Raw genomic sequence first — 17,143 nt, 5'->3', positions numbered from 1 at the left:
AATGAGTAATCCAAATCTAATCACCTCCATATATAATACTTCGTATTTTTAGTAAGTTATTAGTTATAATTTTAAAAGGTTTTATATACTAAAAAGACTTCTATTAATTATTAAGGTTTTATTATTTTAAATAGGCTTTTGTATTAAATTATGGGTTTTCAAATAAATTCTAGCCCAAATTATATACTGGGCCTAAGTTTACAACTTGTAATGCAAGTAGTTAGAAGATATTTTTTATAAAAAAAATCCAAAAGATTTACAAAAAAAAAAAAAAAAAAAAAAAAAATGAAAGCTTCCGCAGCTCACGCCAGGAAGCTATCAAAAGTAAGTTACTTTGTTTGTTTTTTTTTTTTTTTTTTTTTAAAGAAAGAAAAGGGATTTCGTTAATATTTCGCCAAACGGCACTTACAAGTCATTTTTGAAAAACATAAAATTCTAATAGAAATACATATCACCCTAGAAATGTAAACATCGCAGATTTGACTTAATTTTGCCTTAATAAAAATCTTCATCTGAAGCAATGCAATCTGTGAGTTCGCTCTGGTTCGGCATACGATCTGCAGATGCGGAAATTTTGGGATTAACGTACTCCAATAGTCTTCCATAATTTTACAGAAGTTGTGAAACCCTAATTCTTCAGGTTGAATCTCGAATTTCAACCAATGAGAATAATTTCTCATACCTAAAAACAAAAGAACTATACTCACAACTCCCATAGGGGAGAAGGAGATTTCCAAAACAGAAACTAAAAACCCCATAAAAGGGTTTGAGAAAATCTCATAAAGAGATACTAATTTATTGAACAAAACAAGAAAATGAACTAAAAACTGAAAATAAAAGGGAAAAAGGGGCTTACCATGGATGAAAACATCCATGGCAGCCCCCTAATTGATGAAGAAGGGGTAAGGGAGGCTAGGATTTTAGAGATACTTTGTTTGTTTTTACCTTTTGGTTATTTTGGTTGTTTTATCTTTTGGTTAATTTAGCATTTAGACTATTTATCTTGTGGAATACTCCTCTATTCTAACTAGATTATCATAAAAGATAGTGTATCCTAGCTAAATTAATTATCTTTTCACAAAAATCTAACTTTTAGTTCATATTCCTATTCTTATCCTATTTACCCAACTAGTATAAATAGGGGTCTCCACGCATCATATTCTTCACACCAAATTTGAGAAATAAATCTCTTTTCTCAAGTTTAAACTCTCTCTCCCTCTTAGCCTACCTTTTCTCTTTTCCCGAGTAGTTATTAATATTCAAGGTGCGTGTATATGTAGATTCTTAATATATATTTGGCATGTGTAGTATCATGTTTCTAAGTTGGTCATTTGGATTAAAAAACATGTTTTATGTTTCAGTTGAGTTAACTATGAATGATGTAATTTTGGAATAATACGTGCAAGTTGTTACTGTTTAAGAATAAGAGTTGTTTTTATCTACACTAATATGTTTTGGTATTATATCAATTTAAAAGATAAGAAGGCTAGGTGTGTTCATGTGATTATAGTAATTAGGAAAGGATAGTCTTGTTGTATGAGTTATGTTTTGGTATTCACCGCTACTGACGCTAATAACGGAATTACGGAATTATGAAATAGCCTAATAGTAGGTGATCACTAATGTTCAGTATACATGGTTGTTAGTATACATGGTTGTTAGATACTTGGTGCGGCAGTTTTACTGAATTTTGTTTGTCAATATTGTCATGGGTATTAGCTTACACTAGTATGTTAGTATCATTAGTTTTTTCAAAGCTCAAGTATCTATCTTGTTATATGCCTACCTAATTATATTAGCATAATTATTATTACTATTCATATTAGTATTATCATGAAAATTATTATTTCATGTATGATCAATAAGATCAGATCTTTCAAGATTATCTCATGAACAAGTTATATATTTTATATGCCTTTATATGGCTAAAGTTTTATAAAAGAATTACTATTCTTATAAAGGAGGATTATTTCCGAAAGATTTTTCTTAGTTATATGATTTTTTATGATCACAATTATAAAGAGGCCACGGCTTGTTATTTATTAGCAAGAACGATAGCTATTATATTTCACCCATGTACTTTTTGTATAAGTCATGTGGACAAGGTAGTTCCCCTCGTAATAGACTCATTAAGGAATACTAAACTTGGGGGGTGTGCACACTTTAGAAAAGGTACCTAGGCAAGGAAAAGGAGTTTTATTAAAGTTATATACTTTATATTATACAAGTATCCAAGGAATTTATACAAGTTATTTCAAATATCCAAGGAAGGTTTATATGAGTATTTTGAATGTTTAGTAAAGTATTTAAATTTCCGCGTATACATGTACTCAGTATTTTACTAACACGCATTTTGTTTTGTTTGTTTTATGGCTTTTTTCCCTGTGATGATCCTTTTGGTGAGCAGATTTTTCAGGTCGATTGATGCATACTACATATGGGGGAGCTAGTGAGGAGTACTACATAGCTTAGTTTAGTAGTCATTATTTTATATTTTCCTTTATCATAGTTGAAACAGTAATTTTTATTTATCAATAAAGAGAAGTTATTATTATTAATTCCGCTGCATTGTTAATTTAGTAGTTAGTAGTTTTAGCCTTTAACGTTATCACGTGGCGGTAATACTCTCAAGTTTCTCAAGTGTTTTATATTAAAATATATTCTTTAAAAAGAGAGAAATTTGGGGGTATTACACCACATGTCACATTCAAACTGTATGGGGGCTGTCTATGTTCCATAGTGGTCCTGATGAACCGTTAACGACCGTCATGGTCAACTCATATATATGAAGGTCGTTGACTATGTCATGCCAACCTTACTGGGATACCTTGACAGTGTTCCTAACTTGGGCCATTCTCAGATGGGCCTGAGTCTGATCCAATGCTTACTCAATGCGCCTATGGGCCTGAAGATAAGTATTAAAGAGGATAGAATTCTATCCAACCAATTGAAGCAATGTCCTATCCTAACAAGGACACTGCCGGTTCCTATGAATACCCCTTGATCTGAGTCATAAGGTACGTTCACATACACTAATATACTATATCTGAGATATACCGGCTATTACCCTTTATTGACTTAGGTATCGGAGGGGCGTTCCTCGGATCAACCCCTGAGGTTAGTTTACATGTTCTGTCTTGCAGGACGTCAAACCGGCTTACACACTTGAAGGATACTGGTTCACTCCATCAACATTTATTCTATACCAGAACAATTGGCGCTAGAAGGAGGGGAGAACTATACCTTTAGTCTCAAGCCACAACTTTGCCAGCATACCAGCCTTATAGATCCTAAGCAACTTTCGGGATGCCGAAAACGGATGAAAACAACACTCCTCTAGCAAGGCACCACATGGTTTCCCAACTCCGCAACCGATGGTAGGATCTTCCAAGCCACCTGTTGATAAGGGGAAAGGTGCCAATGAGACCCCTCAACCCAACATGTTTGAGACGCTCCAGGATATGTTCAGTCCTGAACACCTCAAGAGTGCCGCGGAGGTCTTCCAATCCATGACGAGTCAAACTCCACTGAACAATCATATCGGCAAGCGTCCCCTAAATAGGCCCCACGGTCCTATGAGAAAGATGCGTTCTCTCGTAACGGGTTGACAGGGTGACCAAAGCCCGAATGATCAGGGTCAGGGTGGGAATTCCAAGACCCCCACGGAGCCTATAGGGGAAGGAGGCGAAGAGGAAGACTATTACACTAAGATTCAGCAATCAACTCAGCCTAAAGAGAAAGTGAATATGTCCGACAAAGAGCACCAATATCTCTTCGGATTTATTGACGGCCATACTCCAAGAGCCCATGGAGAAAATCAAGATGCCGGCATGCAAGTATGACGGTAAGATGGACATGCAGGATCACATCTCTGCATATGAAGGACACATACTGCTATATACCGATACTAACTCCGTCTGGTGTAAAGTTTTTCCGTCCTTTCTTTCTGCCCTGGCCCATACCTGGTTCAAAAGCGTACTACCGGCAACTGTCTTTGACTTTCGGCAGCTTACGCCCATGTTTGTGATGCACTTCGTTAGTAACAAGCGCAGGGAGAAAACCACCGACGAGCTGATGTCTATCAAGCAAGGAGAAAAAGAGAGCTTGAGGGATTATATAGGTCGTTTTAACTCTGAAGCCGTCACCATTCCCAGCCTGCAGCAGGAGGTCGCAGTCCTAGCACTGATGACTGGTTTGAAGGAAGGAACTGCCTTTAGAAGCTACCTGGGTCTTAAGAAGTTAACTAATTACCTGACTGAAGTCCTGGGTAAGGCCAATGAGTTTATCAGGGGAGAGGTGTTCAACAAGGCGGCAACTGCAAAGCGATCCGAGGGAGACAGAAAGGAGAAAGATAAGGACGAGGGAAAATACCGAAAAGACAAAAAGTCGGATGGATCTAGAAGAAAGGAGGAGAGTAACTCTATGAAGGGGGACAGGAAGGGCGATCCAACTGTTATCACAATTACACTCCTTTGACAATGTCCAGGGTCGAAATGTATGAGCTACACAAGAAGGACAACAAATGGCAGCGGCCTAGGAAGATGTTCTATAAAGGACGCGATAAGTCGAATGGTATGATTTACACAGGGATTACGGTCACATCACAAACGACTGCGAAGATATGAGAGACGGCATCGAGGATTTGGTATGAAGAGGGTATTTTAAACAGTACCAAGCAAGGACAGATCGGGAGGAATCACCCAGGGAAGAGGACGGCAAGAGGAAGCCGGTGAAAGAACAAATAATTGAGATACACGTCATCTTAGGAGGGCCAGCACACGGAGGAAATATACATGGTGCTAAAGCCAACCTAAAGTAGGTAAGGCACCAGGTGAGCTACAACAACACAGGACAGTGGCCCGCACCACCAACCATGCTGTCAGTAGCATTCACATCAGAGGACGCCAAGGGGATCATTTACCCTCATGATGACCCCTTGGTAGTCTCTATGCAGATCTCAACTGCGATGGTTCACCGCATCCTGGTGGATGGTGGCAGCTCAGCCAACATCCTGTTCATGGCCACATTTGAAAAAATGGGCCTAAGGGTGTTGTGTCTCAAACCGGTCTCTTATCTCGTGATCAGCTTTACCGGGGCATTTGTTGTTCCCAAGGGTACAATCAAGCTAACCGTCAGTAGCAGCAGGAGTCAAGTTCCTCATAATAAGCATCCATTGTCATTTGTGGTCTAATAATCATCTTAGGAAGTAAGAATATCTGAGACCAATATACACTGATACTGAGCAGCACATAATTAACTAACTGTCTTCTCCCGCAAAGGATATATTCAACTTGCCTTTAGCTATGGACCAATAATGATGTTATCCAGGTGATATTTTCAGCACTCTTAACTCATAGACTTGTTTTGCTCATCTCAAAATACCGAATATCTATCTGTCGGTTTTCAAGTTAGTTGATAGCTACATAGTAGAATTGGACTGCACTCTTGTAGCAACTCTGTGAATAAGCAGGCAATAGCATATAATTTGTTCTGGGATGACTAATATGATCTTAACTTGGTGCTTCTGTGCAGATAATCTGCCCTGCTCGAAGCCACTCACTTCTAAAATAGTGGTTGTTCGAGCCTCTAAAGAGTCAAGTGAATGTTAATACATCAAAACAACCTGTCAAATTAATTTGATATAGTAACCTTTTGTTATTTACTAAATTTATTTTGTTTTGATATGATCTAATCTGATCCTACGCTTTAGAATAGTATCATAATAGTATGTTTTAGAGGTAAGAATTGATGGCATGATATTCTAATCTCAATAATTATAATTTTAAAAGATTATTGACAGTATATGGCTGATTGTTCATCAGTCAAGCTTATGCATCAAGTAAGATTGAACAAAAATTATTAAAAGAGACGGTCTAATTTTAATATAAAAGTAAACCTAGTCACTAAATGGATTAAACTAGTCACTGAAAGAAATTAACATAGTCACTATTGGGCTAATTCTCTTTTTAATATTGGGCTTACCATTGCCTAATTTTAATTTGAAAGTAGGCGATCTCTTATACGACAAATTCAAGATTGAATAGCATGAGCATGATTATAAGACTTTGCAAATGTGACACTCTCCTTTCTCTCAGTGGCGGTCCAATTGTCAAGGAGGCCCCGTGCAATTAAGATATTGTATTGGGCCATTTATTAATAGATTAAGAGTATAAATATGTTTAACTTCAAATCTAATAGTATAAATAAAAAAAATCAATTCATTTAAAGGCGGTTCAGTTACCAAGCAGGCCTGTACAATGAAGATAATGTTAGTATATACTCCCTTGGTTTTTTTTTTTTTTATCTTTGTCAGTTTCCTGTGTATATTTCCCAACGCACATCTTTGAACTTAAATATCTTTCATCATATATTAGTAAAAAATTATAGCGATTGAATATTAATAACGTGCTAATTGAGACGAATCAAACAAGATCCCACATGACTATATTTTTTCTTATAATTTGAAAAAATTTGAGAAGATTTTCTCTAAGTATGAATAGTGTTAAGATTCTAAGTGAGAACGATAAAAAAAAAAAAACAGAGGAGTATTTCTTAATACATTAAAAGTCAAATATATTACAAAATTTAAATTATGGTTAATAAAATAAAAAATTATTCACACAACAACATCATTGATAAAATCAAAGGGACCCTTTGAATAAGTTGTCCTTTTAATATTGGTCTACATTGACTTTAATTTATTATTAGTTGGCCAATTGAATAGCCATGTGTTACAATCTTATTTTATACAATACATTTTAATAGCTAATAAACTCATGGTTTTACCATTACACTACTAGAAAACCCTTACCTTCTAGACGATTTATGCTCGACGCCTCAACATAAGTGTTGAGCGGATCAAATGGATTCTGCAGTATCTCGACAATTAAAAGCGTCGAGAATCTTGCCTACGTTTTTAAGCGTCGTCATTACACGTGTAGGGCACGTGAATTTATTAGATATAACTGCTTAATAATTATAGAAATCCTAGTAATTTAAGAAAAGTATCCCAATCCCGCGCTTAAAATTTCAGAGCAAATTAAATGATAATTTTTTTTAAAAAAAACCCCACTTTCCCTCACAAACGAACTGCACGCGAAAATTGAGCAAAACACTATAGCAGCTCTAGACTAAACCTGCGAGGGTAGTTAACGAAAAACCGTACCCTATAATTATCTTCTTCCCAATTCGCTCATTAATTGCTCACCATAACCGTCTTCTTCATCAGTTATGCGTCTTCTTCTCCTTTTTTTCCATTCCAATTCTTCGAATTTCTCAATTCGCTCATCAATTGCTCTTTTTTTTCGTTCGAAGTATTCAAATTTCACTCAAAAATTGCAAAGCTAGCGACGAGAATTTGAGTTGTACAACAAAATTCTCTGAAATTTCAATTAAATTGTTCTTGTTTGCCATCGTCTTCTGCATCAGGTATGTGTGCCTTCTGTAATTTGTCTCCAATTGTTTTTTTTTGATGAATTTTGTAAATATTAATATTTTTTTTCGAATTACAATAGGTTTTTGTTATATTTTAGGTTTTATTAATTAGAGATCACTGCCTCATATTATGTTCATGCTTATCCTATTTTGAGGCATTGAGGTATTATTGATGCTTGAATAATCAATTAGAGCTTTGAACACCATTTTCATGTTTATTGTAGGCTCCTACTGTTACTGAGTTGGTTGGTGTCTTCCGCTGGATATTCTTCTTATTATTGGTGCTTCACTTGTAATTATGATGCATAACTACTTACATATCATAGGATTGTTTTGATAATTTTGGTTTAGTTTTATTGAGACTCATAAGGCCATAATAGGAATCAACATAAGAATAAGCGAACAAGTCACATCTCCAATTGGATTATGTATTCTTTTAAAAAGAATATAGTAGTATAATGGTTTCTGCAAATCCTATCACATGCCATTAGGGATGGCAAATGGGCGGGGCAGATGCGGATACCCCTAAATCCACACCCACCTCCACCTAAAATTTTCATATCCACCACCTACCCGCCAACCATGGCGGGTACAAGTTTCCATATCCACTTCCGCCCACGTGGGTATAAGGTTATACCCACATCCGCTCCACCACCCAAGTGGATATCCATTACCCACCTATACCCGCCCATCACCTACGTGGATTTTCCACCCGGCCACCTGATTTATTTACTATATATAACCTATTATATAAATTAATTATTGGAAACACCCATTTCAAAGAAAAAAAAGTACACATTCTTAGTATTCATATTTCTTAATTATCTTTTACAATTTTTTAGATTTATGAACATAATTCTTTATTTTATAAAGGGTAAATTAGAAATATTATACGGGACGGATGGATATGGGGCGGGGCGGGCAGATATGGGGCGGGGCGGGTGGATTTGGGGCGGATGTGACCTCATATCCACCACCTACCCACCACCCATGGCAGATTTGACTTTTCGTATCCATACCCACCCACTACCCACCAAAGTCATATCCATACCCGCCCCAACTGGGGCGGATGCGGTGCGAAACCCGCCAAATTATACCCACCTGCCATCCCTACATGCCATTCATAATTATATGTTCTCTTTCCACTTTCATGGACTGAAAGTTGATAAAGTTTTTTCACGATTTTAGTAGTTCAGACACGTTTCATCATTTATAACCACATAGATGTTGTATTAATTGTGTTAGGCTACAGTAAATCACTCAAAAGGGAATTGAACTAACGTATCTAGAATTGATCTTATAAAAAGGAGTTCCTATTGCCGAGTTTTAGTTATGTTGTTGGCAATTAGTTGAACAGTCACATGAATCAATCTGGTAATGTTCAATGCTGATTATATAATGTATGATCTTAGGTGCTACATTATTGTCGAAAGTTCCAATGTATAAATGATTAGGGAGAAAATTGATTACTTTTTCATCCCAATTACTCGTTTCTTTGCACCTAAGGGTGTAAAGAATTCTTTGTGCTCATTGATTTCGAATGTAAAAAGGATTGAATGCAGGTAATTTTATAACTATGCTCAGTTAGGTGTTAGATCTACTAAAAGTTGAAATCCTAGCTTTTTTTTTTGGTTTCGTTATGCTCAGTTAGGTGTTGGATTCACTCAGATTATACTCTTGTTTGTGTTTTGTTTTGGTTTCTGCTTTGTTTCTTGCCTTTTGAATCAAAATTTTGACTTGTTCGCTTTTATTGTTGGATTTAATACATAATCCAATTGAATTTTTGCTTATTCAGATGCAAAATCAGGTGCAAAATCTGTTGGTTTCACATCTCCAAGAATAAGCCAGATTCCATAGTTAGCTGATTATGAAATCTTCATGCGTAAAAATTTTTGGATTTCTGGTTACTGATTCATGCATATAGAACGCTATAAAGTGCAAACTGAAAGATATTGCACAAGCCCTTAGGTAATGAAGTTGGAAGTTTCTTGGCTATTGAATGCTAATAAGTTCAGATAGAAACTTCAGAGAGAAGGGAGAGGGAAGAAGTGGGAAAAGAAGCGAAGAGCAGGGGAGCAGAGAGGAGGGGGGAGGGATGATTGTTACTGACATCATATATTTGTAGTTTATCTCTTGTTGCTAAGTCTTCGGAGGATACCTAACCAGGCTATGAACCTGTGCCTTATAGTCCCCTTTCCACAGAAATATTTTTCTGACATCAGTGCTGCCACCTCACCCCAAAATAACCACTTTCAGTTATATGTCCCTTCCTCCCTCATTTTACCTTTTTCCCACATCTTGCATATGTCAGCTCAATTGGGGGCCTCTCACTCACCTGATTCGTTGCACAGAATCCACCCAAAAAAGACGACACAAAACACCAAAAGAGGACATAAAGCTAGATACTACCCAATATTTCTCTTCCTAGTTCTTTTCTCTCCTCAAGTTCCCAAGTGATTAGTATTGTTGTGAAACATCAAAAGATTATTCTGCAAAGGTGCCTGGTCCAATTTGTTACTAAAACATCAAAAGACTATTCTGCAAAGGTGCATGGTGCAAGACTAGTGGATTTCAGAATGGAGAATATCCAAATAAATCCTAGTAATGAACAGGGTAAGTCACATATTGATCAACTTAGGAAAGATGATATTTTGGAGCATGTGCCTCCACACACATTGGTGCGAGAGGCCTTGCCAAATGATGCCTTCAACAGACCTGCACTACCTCAAGACACTAGTCAGACGAATCAAAGTGAAATGCTACCATGTTATGTTGCAGACGTTCAATACCAGTGTAATGAGTTCTCTCGTGGTTATGATATGAGATATGATGCTACACATTTTTCAGCTGAGACTATTGTTTTAAACAATAATGGGCAGCCTCCAATGTCTCCCCGTTCAATATCAGTATTGTTGTGAGCTTGTGTTGCAGAAAACTAAAAGTGACCAGAAAACTAAAAACCTAACTAAGGAAAATATCCAGGTTCAAGTTTTAGATAACCAGAACTTGTAAGTGACTAATATGTTTGATGTGGTTGTTAATCAATTGTAGCTATCTCTAATATGTTTGTTGTGAATAACTTTTGACAAAGCGAATATATGGCTTGTTTCTTTGTTCAAACCCAGGCACGGTTTGTGATTCCCGACGGTCCTGAATACGACTATTCAAAGTGGGCACGTCCAGCTTCAAGAATTTACCAATTATGGACTAACAATTTTACCTGGACTCTTCTCACCCCAATATTTAAAATCTAATCCTTGTAGTTCAATCCATATTGCTACTCTTTTAACATTCTTTTGCTTCCAATCAACCTCAGGCTCCCAAGCTTCAACTATCAATGGTTTTCCATAAAAAAAATGACTATCCTCAACTAGTACCTGATCTCTTTCCTCCATTGTTCCCATTCTAATCATATAAATTCCATTCCCAACAGCTGCAATCTTATCAATTGTCTTATCCCCAAATTCTTCTAAAGAACCCTTTGATTACGCGTTGAGGTGGGTTAGCACCAAGAACATAGCACACCACTGAAGATTATTTGTAATTAACTTCCTCTTGGAACATGTAATATTAACCATCAAACAATAAACACAAATTTTACCTCTTCCAAAACTAGCTAATTGCTCCCGATAATCATCATTTCAGATTTTCATACGTCTTCACGTCCTATTTGCATGTTTTTCGATAAGCAATATATTAATATTATTAAATACAATTGACGCCTCATCAACATTGGAAATACCAAATTTTGATAAAGTAGTTATATTAAAATTAAAAATATCCAACTCTCTACTCCTGAATTTAGATGTGATAGTGTCCCAATTATTGAAATAATTTTTGATAATTTTCCCCAATTCATTTATCTGCAAACAAAAAGAACAATATCGGATTCTATTGATCAAATAACGAAATTTGCAATCAAAGTGAATCACATCATTTCTGGAAAATGGGCGCATATAGACTCATAAGCATATTGTTTCTCCACCCCCATTCCTAACTCTTAACTTATATAAAACCTTTAATATTACATCTAGACTAACCTTTTCTATCAAAACACCGACATTCTCTATTAACAACATCCTTTTATCCAGAATAGATTTGTAACCAGTGCTGATTTCATCATAGTAACTATCATTACAACCATACAATTCGATTAAACCATATTTAGCCAAGATCTAGGATTTTTCATTATTGACGAAAATTTCCCGAAATAGGTTAACTTTCTGGACCGAAAAAAACAAGTATTCACATCACAATCTCTATATATATCATCAATTTATCTTAAAAATGAAAGCTAACTTTTTATCACGAAATGTTACGATTTAATCACTAATTATTGTATCTCCATTTGTTGTTAAAGGCCTACAAACTCCAAACTCTAACTATTTTTGCCACTAACCGTTGCTCATCTGTCATCCTTTTTTTCCATTTTTTCCTTCTAACCTATTCATTACTTTTACTTTCTAATTTTATATTCGGTAGTTTGGTCTTTAATAAAATGTTTGACGTGCTGAATGAATCTTAAGTTCTTTATGATCTTCACAATTGAACATAGCCTTATACTTCATTATATATTTTTCTTATGCAAAGACAATTAGGGTTGTGCACCCAATCCAAAATTGGACCGAAATAGATTCTGATCAAAATGGACCAAGACGAAAATATGAAATCGTCAAATTGCATAGAAACACGTATAAGACATCTCCAAACTCAAGCAAACACATAAAAAAAACAAAAGGGTTACAAAATCACGAAAGAATTCTAAAGAGAAGGGCTCTCCCTTCTCTCTAGAATTTTCTACGAATCCCCACCGCCCTATTTTCAGTCCCCTATTCCAACGCCTTTCTCTCGGCCCTTCACCGCTTTTCTACCTCTGTCCCTCCACCACTCAGCCTTCCACCGTTTTCTCACCATCTTGTCTGCATCTCTTGCTCCTTCATCCACTGACGACCTTCATGGCAGTTAGAGAAGGAAGAACCCTTCTCTTTAGAATTCCCTAGCCCTCCACCGCCTCTTTTCCAAAAGAAGCGAACTTCTGCCTAATTCGATGGCGCCGACATCGAATCCGACCGCCGCCGACATCGAATCCGACCGCCGCCGATGTTGGCTCCACACCCGATTCGAGGAGACCATATGGTTTGGCTCATCCTTCACACTGCGCTTGGCTCCGAAATTCTAAAAATCCGAACTACCGCCACCACCGACTTATCCTTGATTTTGTCGGTGCAGTGTTCGGTGGTTGATGATGGTCCGTCCCTCATAGTCCCTGCCACCAAAAGGACCTGGACACCGACCTCGTGATCCAGATCTGGCGATTTGAATATGAAACGAGTGAGCCGCATCCTCCACCGCTTTGGGGTTGCTGCTTAGTTGCGAAAATTGACTGTAAAGCTTCCTTGAGAAGCTAGAATTAGTTTCTCCTTTTCTTTTTTCTTTTTTCTTGTACTTTAGTTATTTAGTAGTCTCTCCCTGAGATAGGGATTCTACTAGTTCAGGTTTCTGGTGGATAGTTTCCTGAGATAGGGATCCACTAGTACCTCATGTACCTCCAAAAAAAAACACATAAAAAAAACAAATAAAAAAACAGTAAAACATTCACAAGTGGAGTAATACGAGAAAAACTTATTATATAGTTAACACTAATTTATTCAAATAAATTTAATTTCTAATTATCTTTACTCCCACCCATGTTTTTGAGATTATTTAATATCGTTAGTCGATCAATGCTCAATTCTTCTCTCGTTAAAGCTTGGAGAGGTTAATTCTTCATCTCACCTCGTCTTGTTCGAATTCTCTTAAAAATAGCCAGTATCGCTTGAAAAAAAGCATTGGAAAATTTGACAATAGTGTCTAAACTATTAGTGATAATTTTTAAAAGGTATAAACTATTGATAAACCTATGTAGGTCCTTATTTTATAGGGTTTTAACTTTTGGCGTGTCTCACTAACTTCAAAGCTTAATAAGTTATAACTTATAAACTTGAGTCCCACCAGAAAGATTAATTGAGGAAGAGAAGTAGGAAGTAGGTGACATTTAAAAAAAAAAGTTAGTTTCAACTCACTGAGACCCACTAAAAGTTAAGACTCTCTAAAATAGGGACCTACATAAGTTAATTATAGCTCATACCTTTTAAAAATTATCACACAAAGTACATACTGTTGGAACCCAAGGGAACACTCAAGAAGGGGGGGTTGAATTGAGTGGTGAAATCTAATCGATTTTCGCAAAAATCCTTTTACAGCTCAGTGCCAGGCTCTGAGCTGAACACTCGAAAATTACTAATTTGCGTTTTTGCGAATAACAAACTTAAAAGATATTAGATTTGACACAATATATAACGTGGTTCAATCTCACCTCTGAGATCTACATCCACAAGAAACAAAAACTCTTTTATTTCTTTGAATCCTATAATATCAAACTCTTGATACAATACGAGTCCCCTCACTACTAACCCTAGTAATGACTCCCAACACTTAACTCTAAGTGTTGACACTCTCTATAATGTAAAAGTTACAGAAAGAACGATCCTCAAAGATGTGCTTCTTAGTCAAGCAAATAGAGGACAATTACAATTGTGAAATAGTAACTTAAACCTAACCGCTCAGTGCTATGCTCAGTGCCAAGGAAATAGTTTTCAGCTTTTTAATTAGACTCGATTTATCTCTCTGAAACATGAGATTTAAAAGTGAATTCTGATTCCCTTTTATAGGCTTGGTTAGGACGAAAATCACTTAAAAATATCTTTATCTTTTAATCCTTGATTTAAGGGATAAAACTTTATCTTTTTCTATCTTTATCTTTTAAACTTAAAAAGATAAGTTTTCCACATTAGATTTTCTTTTCAACTCAAATTCTGTTTTCTTTTATCAAAAAGATATTTTCCAAAATAAAATCTGATTTTATATTTTCTCAAAACAAGTTTTATTCAAATTCATTTTAAAAACCTTTTTTCAAAACACGTTTTACTAAAACACGTTTTTTCCGAAAATTTCTTTCTCTAAAATTCTTTAAAACTTGTTTTTATCAAAATCTGATTTTTGTTAAAATATTTTCAAAAACTCGTTTTTATCAAAATCTTATTTTTATTAAAATCTTTTCAAAAACTCATTTATATTAAAATCTTTTAGAAACTCGGTTTGTTAAAATATTTTCTAAAAACTCGTTTTCCTTAATCCCTTTTTATTTCTGATTTCGAAAATCTATTTCCCTTATTTTGAAAACTAATTTCCTTTTTATATAGACATATAACATTAACATAATTATTTATTTCCTTAACTCTAAGAAAATAATAATTATACTAATATCATATAATCTATATTTCGACACATAGCATATCACCAAGTTTGAGCATATTACATTTTAATCTAAAGTTACTATTCTAAGAAATTATAAACTAAAACTTCATTCTTGATTCTTCTTTTCTTCAAAGTCTTCGTTTATCAATTTCTTTCTTCATGCATCTGTTGCAACTGTTACATACTTTCACACTAAAATATATTATATTAATTTTCATCATCAAAACATAATATGTGCACAAAACATAACATGTACATGCACAACACATACCGTATTTTCAAAATTTTGAAATAGACACGAAAATAAAATATGCAATATTAACTTTCAAACAATAAACACAAAGTTTACTTTTGGGATACTCCATTAACTGTCCAACTAGGAATAACACTAGTACCATGATATTCTTATTTTTATATGCTTTTAAATTCCGAAAAATCCAAAACTAACAAATTAAATGACATTATATCTGTTTTTTTTTAATAGTCACTTTTACTTTTGACTCTATTCACAAATTTCCCTTTGACTATCATTTGTGATTGATGGTTAAGCGAAAATAGTCATGTAGAGTCTTGTTTGATTGTAAAACCCCGACAATTCTCTATTTTTCAAAATATTCTTTTATTATAAAACTTAGAAAATTATCAAATTATTATTGGTCGTGTGATAACGTATCCGTTTATTCAGAATTTTGTTGCAGACATAATAGATACACTTTAAAAATAAAACTTAGTCAACCAAAAAGTCAACTCTAAAAGTTAAACCAATAAAAGTCAAAGTCAACGGCAATAGTTAAAGAGAAAAAGTATAAAGTCAAATAAAATATATAGTCAACACAAGCTCCTCATTTTCGAACCCATGATGCATCAAACCTATAATGGACAATGCACTATTGATCCCAAAAAATTGTCCACCAAATAGGTCATTATAAGATCAGTAAAGCATAGCCATGATCAACATATACACACAAATCACATAATCAGCAAAGCAGAGTATTAGCTAATAATTAAATAAATAATCATAACATGATACTAATAAATAATAAACAAGAATCAATAATACTATAATAACATTGCAGACTACTTCTACTAAACTAAACTTCACAACTAATAGATTAATTGATTTAGATGGAATAGTCAATAAAACGAATTGTCTAAACCAAAAACAATCTTCCCTTTAGAAGACGAATTACGGACGCGACTCCGTATTCCCATTGATCTACGATATCGATAAATCTTTAAAATCGAAACAGGACATAGACATCAATCCGGTCTCAAGAAAAGCCAGGGCAACCACCGTATACTCCAACTCATAGTTGTCCAACAGTTACGATGTACACAAGTCTAAAACTATTATTATTCATGTTTCACTTTGCATAATTAATAATTAATTATTTATTATGACTCACACATATAACAAACATTATAATCATCAAAAATCATTAGCTTTCATTTGAAGATCATATATGCGAAACACTGGACATAGCAAAGGACAGGAAAATTTTAATGAAGAGAAAATTGATTTTCAAATGGAGTTGGTTGAAGAAGATGCTTGCTTGCACGAATGAAAATGATAATTCAGCATCCAGTAGGTCTGAAGGTTTAGATAGAATGCCTTGTGATGTTGTTGATTTTTCAGATGTGAACATCAATATTGTCCATGAGAAATCATTGAAGTCTGAAGCTCACGAGGAGATTATCGGTGATGAAGGTGAGTATTGATATTTAATATTCACAAATTATTACTCCCTCCGTCCCATAATATAAGTCCTGATTTTGTTTTTACACGGGAATTAAGGTAAACTAGAATCTTGTTGTATTTAAATAAAAAGATTCATTTTTAGTGGGAAACACTTACATTGTTTTTTTCTTTTTAACAAAAAATAAAAACTTAACATTAATATTGCATAGTTTAATGTGTAGAGGAGTTTAATGGGTTATGAGATTCTATTTTATCATTAATAATGGTGCATTGGAAGATGAAATTATGATGACTTTTTGGGAGTTAAATAATTTTCATGAGGGTATTTTGGGTATAATTATTGATTGAAAATAGAAACAAGACTTATATTTTGGGACACTTCAAAAGGAAAGGGAACTTATATTATGGGACGGAGGGAGTAGAATAAGTAGTCTAATCCCTTAAAAAAAAAAGAATAAGTAGTCTAATTTTAACATAAAATTAAACAAACTAAAGACTGAATTTTTCTAACAAGTCTTTTTTTTACTCTAACCCAACAGTACTCTAGTCATTCCTTCTCTTCTCCTTCCTTTGTTTTCTTGACTCTCAAATTACAACAAACAATTTCAAGAAATAACTCAACAATCTTACCGAACAGATTAAACTAATCACTAAATGATGCATTAAACTAGTCACTGAATGCGTTAGAGAATGTCATTATTAATTAAATTAAAC

The 17,143-nt window shown here is 34.7% G+C and overlaps 1 protein-coding gene across 1 annotated transcript; it reads left to right on the top strand.

The window, feature by feature from the left end:
- The first annotated feature begins 3,849 nt into the window (after positions 1-3,849).
- Positions 3,850-4,476, top strand: LOC104897353 (uncharacterized). The gene has a single exon (XM_010684214.1). It carries the CDS (start codon positions 3,850-3,852, stop codon positions 4,474-4,476), a length of 627 nt encoding a protein of 208 aa, XP_010682516.1.
- Positions 4,477-17,143: the final 12,667 nt, after the last annotated feature.

This window comes from Beta vulgaris, chromosome 1, assembly GCF_026745355.1.
Source record: "Beta vulgaris subsp. vulgaris cultivar EL10 chromosome 1, EL10.2, whole genome shotgun sequence".
Lineage (NCBI taxonomy): Eukaryota > Viridiplantae > Streptophyta > Magnoliopsida > Caryophyllales > Amaranthaceae > Beta > Beta vulgaris.
The sequence above is the reverse complement of the archived record's forward strand: the minus strand, read 5'-3'. Positions and strand labels throughout refer to the sequence as shown.

Excerpts from the sequence above, each read along its gene's own strand:
- LOC104897353 (XM_010684214.1), top strand. The coding sequence starts at position 3,850 with ATGGACATGCAGGATCACATCTCTGCATATGAAGGACACATACTGCTA.